Source organism: Folsomia candida, unplaced genomic scaffold, assembly GCF_002217175.1.
Source record: "Folsomia candida strain VU population unplaced genomic scaffold, ASM221717v1 Fcan01_Sc043, whole genome shotgun sequence".
Classification (NCBI taxonomy): Eukaryota; Metazoa; Arthropoda; class Collembola; order Entomobryomorpha; family Isotomidae; genus Folsomia; species Folsomia candida.
Window position 1 is genome coordinate 18,846 of NW_019091235.1, and position 13,046 is coordinate 31,891.

Consider the following 13,046-nt stretch of genomic DNA (forward strand, 5'->3'; position numbering starts at 1 on the left):
ACAACTGGTATTAAATCATTACTGACAGGAGTACATATGCTACTCTAGCGGCACGGTAATAACGGGAATTACCGTGCAGTAATGTTGTAGTAATTAAAAACTTACCACTCAGGAACAAATTACTACCAATTCGGTAGGAAGTTATTACCAAATCAGTACCAGCACGGATGAGTATGTGAAATGTGACTTTACGAGATATTTAGCAGTATGTATGTACATACATAAATATGATGGCACATTCTGCTTAAAAGTCGTGTGGAGATTGAATTTTTGAATTAATCCATTAATTGAAGAATGATCTTGATGTCGTTATTTTATTTCACATTTATGTATTTACATATCTTTTTACAATTCAATTTTAATCAAAACCAAAAAAAAATCATTATCACATTCGTATTTATCTGGTACAAAATCTTGTTAATTCTCGGAAGCAGTTTGAAAGTCAGACCGAATTTCGGCTAGCATTTCATCCCTGAGTTGCTCGACGACTTCCTGTTTGACTTGGGCAAGAATTTCCTGCTTCAATTTCGTCTTCAAGTCCAACTTCTTCCGGAATCGGGGGCCCGGATAATACCCGCGCTGTAGGTGGGGCCGTTGTTACCAGAGTTTTTTGCATTGGCAACCTTGTCACAAAATTTGTAATGTTTATTACCAAATTTAGGGCAATAAATATTTAAATACTTATGTAAAATTAATGGATCACCTCAACTTCCGGTTTGACTCTGTCGATTTGCTTGTTCGGCAATTTTAATTGGCAAAATACCAGGAGTTCATATACGCAAAATAAACTCCCCATTGCGGAAAGTTTACGAAGCTCTTCGGGGCTAGCGTCGTACCGGAGGCTTTCAACATTTTTGGTGTATAAGTACTGAAAAATAAAAATAAAACATTTCAGAGGTCTACAAATTTCATAATATTTATCACAGCATCCAAATTAAGAAAGGGGAATGCGGTAGTTTAGACAGTTCTTGATAAGTTTGTATATAAAATTCGTAAATTTTGTTAAATAATTTTGCAAACTTTTACGAACGATGCTCTTTATCTGAGTAAAAATTTACACAAATTTGTACCCTCTTTTCTTTTCAAATTGCTGCAGTATTTTATTAATCTCACCTCAATCATCCTCTTAAACTGGACAATATCCAGCTCCCGGAACCCAGTCGTGGCATCCAACATGGCGTAATAGTCCTCCTCGATCTCCCGTCCGTTAATGTTCCGGGCTCTTCGTAGTATCATAATTTTTCCCAGAATCTCCGACTTTGCTGCGACGACGGATTGTTTCACGTAAACCCAGCCTTTCTTGGAATTTAATTCGCCATTAAGGATGAAGACGAAATCAGTCCCGCGTCCGGTATGAGAAAAGTTATACAATTCTTGGGCTGAGTAACGGTCCGCGTTTTCCAGACGAGTTTCACGATCAAATGTGGATTTCTGTAAGGCAGAAATAAATTATCAATTAGAACAAGCGATTCTTGGAAATCTGGAATAGTCAGGCAGGTACTGTACATATTTATTGATTTCTTGGTATTAAAGTTGCTACCCGCTTGGTACTAAAATTAGGTATCCCGGTCCGTAAAAATTTGGTACGGATGCGGTAAAACCTTAATACCGAGCTGAATACATATTAGTATATATTTGTACATATACCGTATTACTAATCAATACCACTTTGGTAGAGTCATGCATCAATACCGTTTGGTGTTATTTTAATACTGGATTTCTAAGAGTGTAATAAAGAATTTGTTCACTTACATACTGATGCAAAACCCGGGTGGCGTATGCGGATCCCCCGTAAGCCATGATGTTGCTTGACTTCTTGAGAAGAAATAAATATGTATGCGAACAACTTAAGTAATTTAATGGAGGCGTTGTGATTAAAGTGGGTTGAAAAATTTCCAAAATTTTATGAGCGATGTATGTGCGTTGTCGTGGACGAACTGGTGAAGAGAGACTTGACTAATTGTAAGATTGGATTCGTGTTTATGTATTTATTTTTAGCCAAGTTTCTTGGTGGTACGTTCATAGTGAATAAGAGGACCATTTTTAAACTTTCTAAACTGGTTGGTACAAATCTCATAAGAAATGCACATATATATGTACGTAATAAGTCCGATTGACGAAAAAGGTTGAAATGAATTTGTGATTTATTTATGTATGTATGTACATATGCCTAAAAGAGTATCGAGCTTTCCAGCATATGAACCTGACTAAAATGAACCTGAAATTTATATCTAAATGTTAGGCAACTCATTAAAATTTTGTGGAACATATAAAATAGAATATATAACTATTATATAGAATATATAACTATTTGAAGACTGAGGTTATGAATATGCAAAAAAATATCACGACAAAAATCCTCAAGATAATTTTTCTAATTAATTTAGTCGCCCCATGCAATGTGCATACATTTCTAGATACAAGTTTCATGAAAAAGGCTTATTATTTGCTAAATATGTACATACATACATAAGTCTTTTTGCTAAATGCAGAATTGCAAAATGAAACATAATATCAGTTGCACTGCAAGTTTCTCTTGTCCAGATAAATTACAAAAAATTCTGCATCCATTCGACATTTCCTTGCTTACTGTTGGCTTTGTTTTTACTTTTACTTCCCGCCTGCAATGCTTGTAGTCACGTGAATGGTCTTATGCAGACCAGACATGTAGCATCCAGCATGGTAGAACCCTATTTTTACAAGCATCAAGAATTTGCACACTAAAATTTATGATAATATGTGCAAATAATTTTGGAACCATTTTACGACCTAAAAATGGTTGGATGAAAACACAAGATGTCAGGTCTGCACGACCATCACATGATTGCAAGAATTGCAGGCGGGAAGTAAAAGTAAAATCAAAGTCAACAGTACACAATGTTACGTGATGATGGCAGGAATTCATCCCGAGTGCTCGAACTCGTTCGATTTCGAGTACTCGGCACCAAGTTTGCCCGAGTACTCGAACTTGATTTGAACTCGAAATGTATTCGGTAGTGTTACAACGAGTACTCGTTTCCACTCGGTACTCGGCGCACTCTGCGTATTTTTTTGGTGAGCTCGAACTCTGCAGAGTTTTTTTGCACTCGGCCAAGTTTTATTATTCTCACTTTTACGACAAGACAATTTAAATAACACTTGCCAGTTTAGTGGACTAACTCAGATTTAGCTGAAATTTGTTTTTGTGAGTAACTTATAGTCCCTTGAGCAAGAAAAAACTTTTTTTGTGGCGGTTTCGAAAAATAAAATTTCCAGAAATTTCAGAAAATTGGAATAATAATTATTTCATGAACAGTTTTTTAATAAAAAATCCTCCGGATTCTTTTTTAGCATAGTTTAATTAGTCTAAAAAATCATGTTCATTGAAATCTGCGACAAAAAAAAAATTCTAGAAATGTTATTTATCAAGACCGCCGCGAAAAAAAGTTTTTTCTTGCTGAGGCGACCGTAGGATATTCACAACAAAATTCAGCTAAATCTCGAGCGGAGGAAAAGAACATCTTCCAACTCCGTTGAAACTGGGAAGGTGGCAGCCGTGTAGCAGGCATTGTGAGGTCACTGACCTCATAATTTAAGCCTAAGCTACAGGCCTCAGCGAGATCGGCCTCTCCATTTAAAAGTGAGGCCAAGGACCTCACACGGCCTCGACCTCAAAATCTTTAAAAAGGCCGAGGCATAAGGTCACAAAAACTGATCAAAGAGCGCAAAGAGCCCGAGGCTTCCCATCACTGTTTAGGCCCATGTATGTATTTAATCCTTATTTATTAAGGCCATATTTTCGTACTTCAAATTTGTATCTTGGCGAATTCCACCCAGTTCAATCTTCCTTTCAGCGTGTTTATACCATTCTATTACTCATGCATATTAAATGAATTTCAACAATTTCTCGAACTGAGCATATTACTACATAACTTTCATATGTTCCCGAACTTAGGAACTCAATCTTATGCAGACATCAAGTATGAACTTCAATTTTTAGAAACTTTAATTTTTAAAGGTGTTCAAAATGTCAAACTCCGGCCGGTATATTTTTAGTGAAGCAAATTCCTAGCAGCGAAACAAGCGGGTTTTGATCTGACTAATTTTAAATTGTCCACGCTCAGAAATAAATAAGAGGAACTACATTTCTGCGGTCTCCAGAATACAAGTTTTCGCTTGTGGCTGAGTTTAAAAATAAAATTTCGGCCAAAATCAGGGTTTTTCAAGACGCTCTAACTTTTCTAATCATGTTAAAATAGTTTTAATTTTCTGCTTAATGTTTTTTGCATTTTTGATGATACATTTTTGATGTAGCATGAAAATTTCAGATGTTAAAAGTTTAAAAAAATGAATTTTAATAATTACAGGGGAGAAATTCTGAGCAAGAATTGAGCTTAATTTTTGAAATCGTATTAAAATTCGAAAAGTGTATTTAATAAATTTAATAATTCCGCCACAATCGAAAATGCATTCTACAAAACACAAAAATTTTGGTCCGTTTATTTTGATGCTTCAACAATAAAAATTAGTCCGGTCGAAATAGGAGATAATCACCTTAAATCTTTTCTCTATTACCCCAAGTTAATAACATACATAAGTCAATTTCTTGGTCATTTATCTAGCGATTTTAATTAAGTTTTGAACAAGGGCAATGGGAAAAATGTATGTACTTCTTCCCATTTCCTGGTGATTTGAGTTTCTACCAGTCAAAAACCCTGATTTTGACCGGACTGATATAAAATTTTAATGGTTTAAAAAAAGGCCGTACAATTCTTCAAAAAATCCAGGCCCCTCATTGGCTTGTCGCGGCACTGGCAGTAAGCCAAGTAGACAACAACAAAGGGAAATAAGTGGAAAGAAAAAATAGATGTGGGCTGGGATAAATGTCCGCAACTTAATTACATAGTTACAGACAACAATGAGCATCGCAGTCGCCCACATCATGGTAAACATCCCGATGGCTGCAGTGTCCTCGCAAAGCTGGAACATTATTTGGAGGCACTAGTAGATGATGGAGGTGTGAGCAAATTTTAGGTCAAATAAAACTTCCTTATTATTCCTTTCAGTTTGTAATTCTATGTAGCTAATCCTAAGTATTTGGTTATAATAGTAACCCGTTACCCCACAAGCAATTAGTGAGAACGTGCTTACGCGACACGCTTGGATAAAAGCCAGTTCTTGGATAATAAATCCAACAAGAGAGATTGCAAAATTTGTATTTTCAAAGTTAAAATAAAATTTCAGGATTGTTCGAAGAGGATCGATCCCAAGTAATGTGTAGGCTAGAATGGAGAGCAGGCCGTGTATTTCGAAAACTCTAACTATAAAATAAAGTCCATTTCCAATGAACTTTCCAGGGTTAGGAACAAACTTCGTGTCTAGATAAAGCAATTAATCGTATCGTTAGAGTAACAATTAAAGCTAAATCAAGTAGTTGGATGGATACCTTTAGAATTTTTGAGATTTTCCAACAACTCCTCAGCTTTGTTTAGTCCAGTTATTGCATCGTTTCCATGAAGTATGCAGGTCAAGTCACCAATTAATCCCATTGAGAAATAGAATACCATGAATAGGAGAGATATAAAGCTGACCAGTTCATCCTGTTCTTCCCACAGGAAGCGCTTGAAGTCCCCAATAATGAAGAATGATGGAAGTTCAACGACGAAGAGGGTCCAAAGCAGGATGCAATATAGCATAGGATATTTCCTGAAATTTCTTGAGTCCTCCCTACACTCAAATTTCTCTGCGCTTGGGTTCCAGTCATAGGAACAAGGCCATAGCCGCCCAAAATACTTTCCATACCTGCATAAACTTTTTGAAATCCAAATCGATCTCATTTTTTTTTTGGAGAACAATTTAGGTTAGCCTCATAGAATGGATGAGCTATTGGGATCTGAGTACAATCGATAGACCCGAAAGTTGGAAAGCTATATTTGAAACAAATATTTAAAACTAATTCACAAAAGTGGATATGTTGATTATGCAGGCAAAACTCCTCTCGTCTTATTTACCTTATACAGTACGAATTATCTTATTAAACTAAATCGATTCTTTGATATTTTATTGCATTATCTAGTATTAGTTTTGAATTTTGATTATGGTAATATTCCGAAAGGAAAATGCCATTTACAAAAATCTCCGGTGCAACTGTGTAACCCAAGGTGTCTTTTATTTAAAAAAAATTTGAAGAAATAATCACGTATGTAATTCCTACCAGCTATCTAAAATCAAGCATCAATAAATTTCAGTTTGCATAATATGTGGAAACGTAAATGTACAATTTCCGATTTTTCGATTCCCTTTTTTACAAAACCACTAAAATCATTAGCACCCCAAATACATAAAAATGCGCTACACTTACACATATACATATGTAACATATCAAGGAATCGATTTAGTTTACTAACTCAATTAATACGAAAAAGCAAAATACAACGAACGAGAGTTTTTCCTGCTAATATAATCAACATATTTACTTTTATATAAGGTATGAAATATTATACCTTTCATTTTATAAATAAATAAGTAGCTCTCCAATTCCAGGGTATACCGAATTTTCTCAATTCCAATAGCTCAAGCTCGGCCAACTTTCTCAATATCGCCAGATGGCTTTGAATTTTACAAAGCATATGCAAATATATATGTAAGATAATTTTGGCGAATGTGGCTTTGTGGTTATAACAAGTCAATGCCGCATCAACTCACTCACAACTCAATAAGCCGATTCATTGAGTCGACGGCTTACTTGAGGTCAACTCGACTCAGCTTGACTCGACTCACTCAATAAGCTGAGTCAAGCCGAGTTGAAGTGGCAACTCTACCATAAACCACGTTATGGTAAAAAATGGTGGTAAATACATACATGGTTAAACCATGTATTATAGACTTTAATTTACTAGTCTCCAAAGCCCGCGATGCGGGCTCCAGCATAGAGAGGATTTTAATTCATAACTAAGCATTTGCTGAATGACATTCACACAAAGCAAATAGAACGTGGACCTTTAGCATGATGTACCATTTTTCAAAAATTACAAGGCATTAACTAAATTTGTCTACTTAAAGAACTTATGAGTAACATAACAATAACCCGGAACAAATTGTTACTGTAAGAGACCAATTGACGACTCTAAGGAGGAGAACTTCACCACCTGCCCTTCACAGATCTCGATGCCCTTTGGATATGGGGTAGGGTCCTATGAGTGTACTAAAACCCTGAAGTGGTTTGACTCCATGGCCACATTTGCGCCCGCCACACCCACTCAAAGGGATGAAAACCACAAAGCTACCAACTTCAAAAATCCACCAAAAATTCAATTTTGCTCGGATTTTGATCAAATTTGCATTTTTGTGATCCCAGATACTTGTGTGATCATGTCCACTAGATATCTCAACTTTTTTGAAATTTTCGAAATTTTCGAGCTCATGAATTACTCGAAAAAATTCAAAATTTCAAAAAAGTTGAGATTGCTGAGTTGCGAATATGATCACACAAGTATCTGGGATCACAAAAATGTAAATTTTATAAAAATCCGAGCAAAATTGGATTTTTGGTGGATTTTTGAAGTTGGTAGCTTTGTGGTTTTCATCCCTTTGAGTGGGTGTGGCGGGCGCAAATGTGGCCATGGAGTCAAACCACTTCAGGGTTTTAGTACACTCATAGGACCCTACCACATATACAAAGGGCATCGAGATCTGTGAAGGGTAGGTGGTAAAGCTCCCCTCCTAAGGGGTGTGTCGAGGTCACCTTATGACTTTAGCGTGTGTTCCAAGTTATGTGAGTACTATAAGTCATTTGTCTACGTCACAGGTTTAGCAACATTTATATGCGCCTAGGTCACACGTCATAAATTTAATGGGCGTGCCGCACAGGTTCCGAGTCTAGTGCCGACTATAGGGAGTGTGCACACCTTATGGGTGAACTGCCGACTATAAGGAGTGTGCACACGTTACGGGTCTATTGCTGACCATAGGGAGTGTGCACACGTTACGGGTCTATTGCCTGCTATAGGGAGTGTGCACACGTTACGGGTCTATTGCTGACCATAGGGAGTGTGCACACGTAACGGGTCAACTGCCGACTAAAGGGGTAGTTCCCAGGTCACGGATTAAAGCTTGGTGTATACAAATTTTTCTATTGGTGACGTATCCTGTTGTTCTGGTGCTATTCAACGTTTTTGAAACGTTTGGACACTTTCGGGGAAAAGCGCCCTCTAGCAGAGAAAATACAACCTAGTACATAAAAATGTTGATAGGTGGCGCTGGGTGGTAACTTAGAGAACTATGGGGGTAAGGTGATACAGCCATCGAGTGAAGCGCTTGGTTCAAAAGGTAACACAACTTTGCACAATTCTTGTTATGACTAGTCTCTTAAGCCCGCAACGCGGGCTCTAGGCAAAACGATTTTATTTAGTCAGCGATGCAAATGTCTGCTGAATAATTGTTATACATTTACATTGATTCAGAGCAAGGGAGCGTCGCCCTGATTGTCACGTTGTATAGCACGACGTTTAATAATAGAGTTCGTCACGCTACGATTCTAACTTGTGTGACAACGAAAAACGTTCAGTCACGATTCTAAAGGGTGTAACAACGAAAAACGTTCTGTCGCGACTCTAAAGGATGTGACAACAAAAAACGTTCAGTCACGACTCTAAAGGGTGTGACCATGAAAAACGTCCAGTGACGACTGAAAGGGTGTGACCACGAAAAACGTTCAGTTACGACTCTGAAGGGTGTGACCACGAAAAACCTTCCGTCATGACTGTAAAGGGTGTGACCACGAAAAACCTTCCGTCATGACTTTGAAGGGTGTGACAACGAAAAACCTTCCGTCATGACTCTGAAGGATGTGGCAACGAAAAACGTTCAGTCGCGACTCCAAAGGGTGTGACCACGAAAAACCTTCAGTAATGACTGTGAAGGGTGTGACCACGAAAAACGTTCAGGGGTGTGCAAAGGTCAAGTGTCAAGTCCAGGGGGTGTGTGCCCAGGTCACAGGTCAAATGTCAAGTCTAGTGGATGTGCCCAGGTTACAGGTCAAATGTAGTGGGTGTGCTTAGGTCACAGGTCAAATGTCAAGTCTGGTGGGTGTGGCCAGGTCACAGGTCAAACGTAGTGGGTGTGCCCAGGTCACAGGTCAAACGTAGTGGGTGTGCCCAGGTCACAGGTCAAATGTCAAGTCTAGTGGGTGTGCCCAGGTTACAGGTCAAATGTAATGGGTGTGCCCAGGTTACGGGTCAAATGTAGTGGGTGTGCCCAGGTCACAGGTCAAATGTCAAGTCTAGTGCGTGTGCCCAGGTCACGGGTCAAATGTCAAGTCTAGTGGGTGTGCCCAGGTCACAGGTCAAATATCAAGGCTAGTGGGTGTGCCCAGGTCACAGGTCAAATGTAGTGGGTGTGCTCAGGTCACAAGTCAAATGTTAAGTCTGGGGGTGAGGCCGTTCATGTGATCAAGTCTCGGCAGACCTAAAGGGTGTGTTTCGTTGTTCTCGTGTTCGTCAACGTTTTTGGAACGTTTTGATACTTTAGCGAAAAACGCCCTCTAGAAACGAAAAATGCAACATTGTGCCCAAACGGCCGATAGGTGACGTTACCTTGGACAATGTGAGACACGTGTGTAGTCAAGCGCCAAGTTCCACATACCACACACACACACACACACACACCACTGCACAATTCTTGGTTCTGATAGTCAGCATTCAACTTCGACCAAAATTTGATTCCCGCGTTCGTATCCCTACCATACTAACAGTGTGGGAAGGATACGAGCACGTGATGGCCGAGGTTGCATGCCGACCTAATATTTATTAAAATGAATTTATGTATGGAATTTTTGCATGTGACGAGCTATTTATGAATACTCGGGATAAAAGGGGCACATTTTAGCCTTCAGGGTCTACAACAACGTGAGCTTACACGAAGATAAGTAAATATGTAGCATCGGACCCTTCACAGGTATGCACCTCGCTTTAACCGCATGACGAAGAATGAACTGAGGGACGGATGAGTTTCAAAGAATGGACAAGTTTAAAAGACTTTGAGAAGTTACTTTATATGCACATGTTTAATTTTTACAGACCTTTCTTGATTGACAGCTGCTACTCTCTTAATCCCCGGTACATATTTTACCAAAGTGTAAAAATAGCATGCATACATATTTTTATGGGTTAATATATTCCATAACTTTACTGCATTCGTGCCTCTCTTATAATCTAAGGTTCGGTCAGTAAGGAGGATACGCAAAGTAGCTGAATATTCCGTACATACTCAGGTATTTAGTAGCCTTGAAATTTGTATTTAAAAATTTCAAAGCCGTATTACTTTAATATGTACATATATGTACATATTAAAGTAATGTCTTGCCATCTACATGCATCTATGCATGTAGATGGCAAGACATTTGTGTACTAGGAAAATACAAAATTAAAATTCACAAGTTTGAAACCATTTTTGTTATCTAGAAAATTTAAACATCCCGTCCACCATGAAGATTGCACCCGTTTTCGTTCTCGCACTGATCGGAATGGCCGCGGCCGCGCAAGGTGCCAAATACCCGAAAAAACAGAGGGCAATTTAGATTTTCAAGGCGAAAAAGCACAGAGTAAATTGAGTTTATCTACTCCTCGTTTTCAACTTTCCATGAACCCAAAAGAGCTTCGGGGCGAGCACGTCGACGTCAAAAAAAGGCGTCCAGGCACGACGTCCAAGAATTATATTAGCCGAGAAGCCGAATTATCCTATTATTTAACATCAGTTTATTTTATAGCAATCCTCACATTTGTTAACGTATAAAAATAGTATATTTTATGGGTGAAAAAATTCTATAAAGTTACAGTGCCTTCGTCCCTCTTTATCAGTTAAACGTTCGACCAGGAAGGATACTCAAAGTGAGCTGCGTATTTTTTTATACAGGTATTTAAATTTCTTAACTAATGAGACAAATATTATTAACGTTGGGCCATATCACAATTTCAAAACCATGATTACTAACTTACATGGCAAGAACTTTGCTTACGAAGAAAATAAAAAAAGCACAAAATTTACAATTTTTCAAATCCAATTTTTATCTAGAAAATTAAACATCCCGTCCACCATGAAGATGATTTTCCTTCTTGTCCTGATTGGAATGACTGCGCAGGGTGCAAAATTAACAGAAGAAACGGAGGCCAAGTTAGACGCTCAGGGTCAAAAAGCAGGTAAATTTAAGGCACATTTTAAAATAAAATGTTATGTTATGTACATAAATATAAATTTCTAATGCGACGATTTCAACCAGATTTCTGCCCAACGATGGAAGAAGCTTGCAGAGATAGCAACGGTGGCGTGGACTTTTGTGTGGATACTCCGGCGGCAATCGTGGCGGAGTGTATTTATCCGCGCCGTTCTAATTTTGACGACGCATGCGTAACATTCTCTGGCTGCAATATCACCGTTGGTTGGAGTACCCATGTGTGCATTTGTTAAATAACAAATGCAACACGGCTAGGAATATTCTTAGCCGTGTTGCTATTACATACGTTGAACTACATATAAAAAATAATATTGTACTTTGATAAAAACCAAATTGTATGTAAATTGATGTAATAAAATGGAAAATTGGGTTTCTTTGTTTATTGAGATCCAAATAGATACTTGCATACTTTTAGTTGACGGTTCAAAAAAATTGTAAAATTAATTACAAAGTTCTTACATGAATCTTACCTGTTCACTTTCATTCATATGAGTTGTAATGATGTACTTCATATACCTATTTTTATGCTCTCTTCAAAAATTTCGTTTTGGGAGAAGGCCCTTTTGGCAATTAACACAAAATGGAAAAGGCAGCTTCAACGAGGATAGATGTAATTTTTACAGACCTTTCTTGATTAACCCCTACTGCTTTCTAAATTCCTGTATTTTTCTAATGAGTAAAAATAGTATCCATATTTTATGGGTGAAAATATTCCATCACTTTCGTGCCTTCGTCCTCTCTTTTTTTAGTTTAAGGTTCGGCAAGTAAGGATACGCAAAGCGAGCTGCATTTTTTGTATTGATTATTTTAGAGGTAGTTTTGGGCGGGGATTTCAAAAATGGACATCATTTCGAGTTTCGACGACCTCATGACCGTGTGGACGGTGTCGAATGTCGAAAAATAACTTTTGTCATGTGGGGTGTCTATTGAAAAGGTATGGTCGCGTACGTTCGAAGTAAGCGTGTGGGGTGTCAAAACTAGGAGATTCAACACCGGTTTTTCAAAACCGGAAAAACCGGAGAAAAACCGGTTTTCGGTGAAACCGGAAACCGGTTTTGGTAATTCTAAAAACCGGTTTTTCGTCAAAATTTTAAATTTTTAAACGCTATTATTTTTCGAATTTTGACGCTATTTAAACAAAATTGATAACATTCAAGCTTAAAATTAAGGCCTGCAATTATTTTGAAAAACTATTTGATAATTTTTAACAGAATTTTGCTAGTTGTTTGGAATAACACAATTTAAAAAGTTGCAAAAACAATCAACAACATTAATAGCAATGAATTTGAAAGACTACATAAATTATTAGTAGGTAGTCGTGGGTTCGTATCCAACTGCGATAATGGCGTTTTAAACCCTTTAGGCGATTCCGTATTTCATTCATAAATTAATACTCGGAACTGCAAATTTCTATTTACATAAATTATATTTTCAAATAAACTTCGAACGTGGTTCTAACCTAGAAACACGTGCAAAAACCTGAAGTTATATCATTTTAACAGCTTTAAGTTTTGCCTGAAAATTGTATGAATGCGTATTTTGAAAAGTCATACATGTGTACGTATAACTTATGCATTTAAAAAAATGCTTATTTTGTCCAGGAATAGACACAAATTTCTCCGGTCAAAATCTAGTTCAAATGTTACAGTAAGGTTGTTCGTGCAAGCATTCGCGAAAAATGGGCAACCTTGCAAATGGATAAAATCTTAAAGATGACACACTAGTCTCTTTTTTATCTAATTTCCTACGAATGTAGTATTTTCTTCTGGATGACATATCGAAGTAGATAATGCTTTTCTATAATTTTTAGAATACAACTAGGCTTCGGTTACATATT

The 13,046-nt window shown here is 37.5% G+C and overlaps 1 protein-coding gene and 1 long non-coding RNA gene across 2 annotated transcripts; one reads left to right on the plus strand and one right to left on the minus strand.

Annotated features, from left to right (window-relative positions):
• Positions 1-283: 283 nt before the first annotated feature.
• LOC110861635 lies at positions 284-2,000 on the minus strand. The gene is made up of 4 exons (XM_022110770.2): positions 1,753-2,000; positions 1,114-1,431; positions 704-868; positions 284-623 (listed from the first exon to the last, which is right to left on the minus strand). The coding sequence occupies exons 1-4, from the start codon at positions 1,798-1,800 to the stop codon at positions 534-536; spliced, it is 621 nt and encodes a 206-aa protein (XP_021966462.1). The 5' UTR covers positions 1,801-2,000; the 3' UTR covers positions 284-533.
• Positions 2,001-9,281: 7,281 nt separating this feature from the next.
• Positions 9,282-11,597, plus strand: LOC110861656. Its single transcript, XR_002549080.2, has 7 exons — positions 9,282-9,933; positions 10,056-10,094; positions 10,196-10,249; positions 10,440-10,579; positions 10,808-10,890; positions 11,050-11,174; positions 11,255-11,597. It is a non-coding gene; the product is annotated as an uncharacterized LOC110861656 (long non-coding RNA).
• The last annotated feature ends 1,449 nt before the right edge of the window (positions 11,598-13,046 follow it).

What these genes read in the sequence shown, in the direction of transcription:
- LOC110861635 (XM_022110770.2), bottom strand. Translation starts at nt 1,800, where the DNA reads ATGGCTTACGGGGGATCCGCATACGCCACCCGGGTTTTGCATCAGTAT. An exon ending in AGTTTAAGAGGATGATTGAG is followed by an intron (nt 869 to 1,113) that starts GTGAGATTAATA and finishes TTTATTTTTCAG; the next exon opens with TACTTATACACCAAAAATGT. An exon ending in GAGTCAAACCGGAAGTTGAG is followed by an intron (nt 624 to 703) that starts GTGATCCATTAA and finishes TTTTGTGACAAG; the next exon opens with GTTGCCAATGCAAAAAACTC.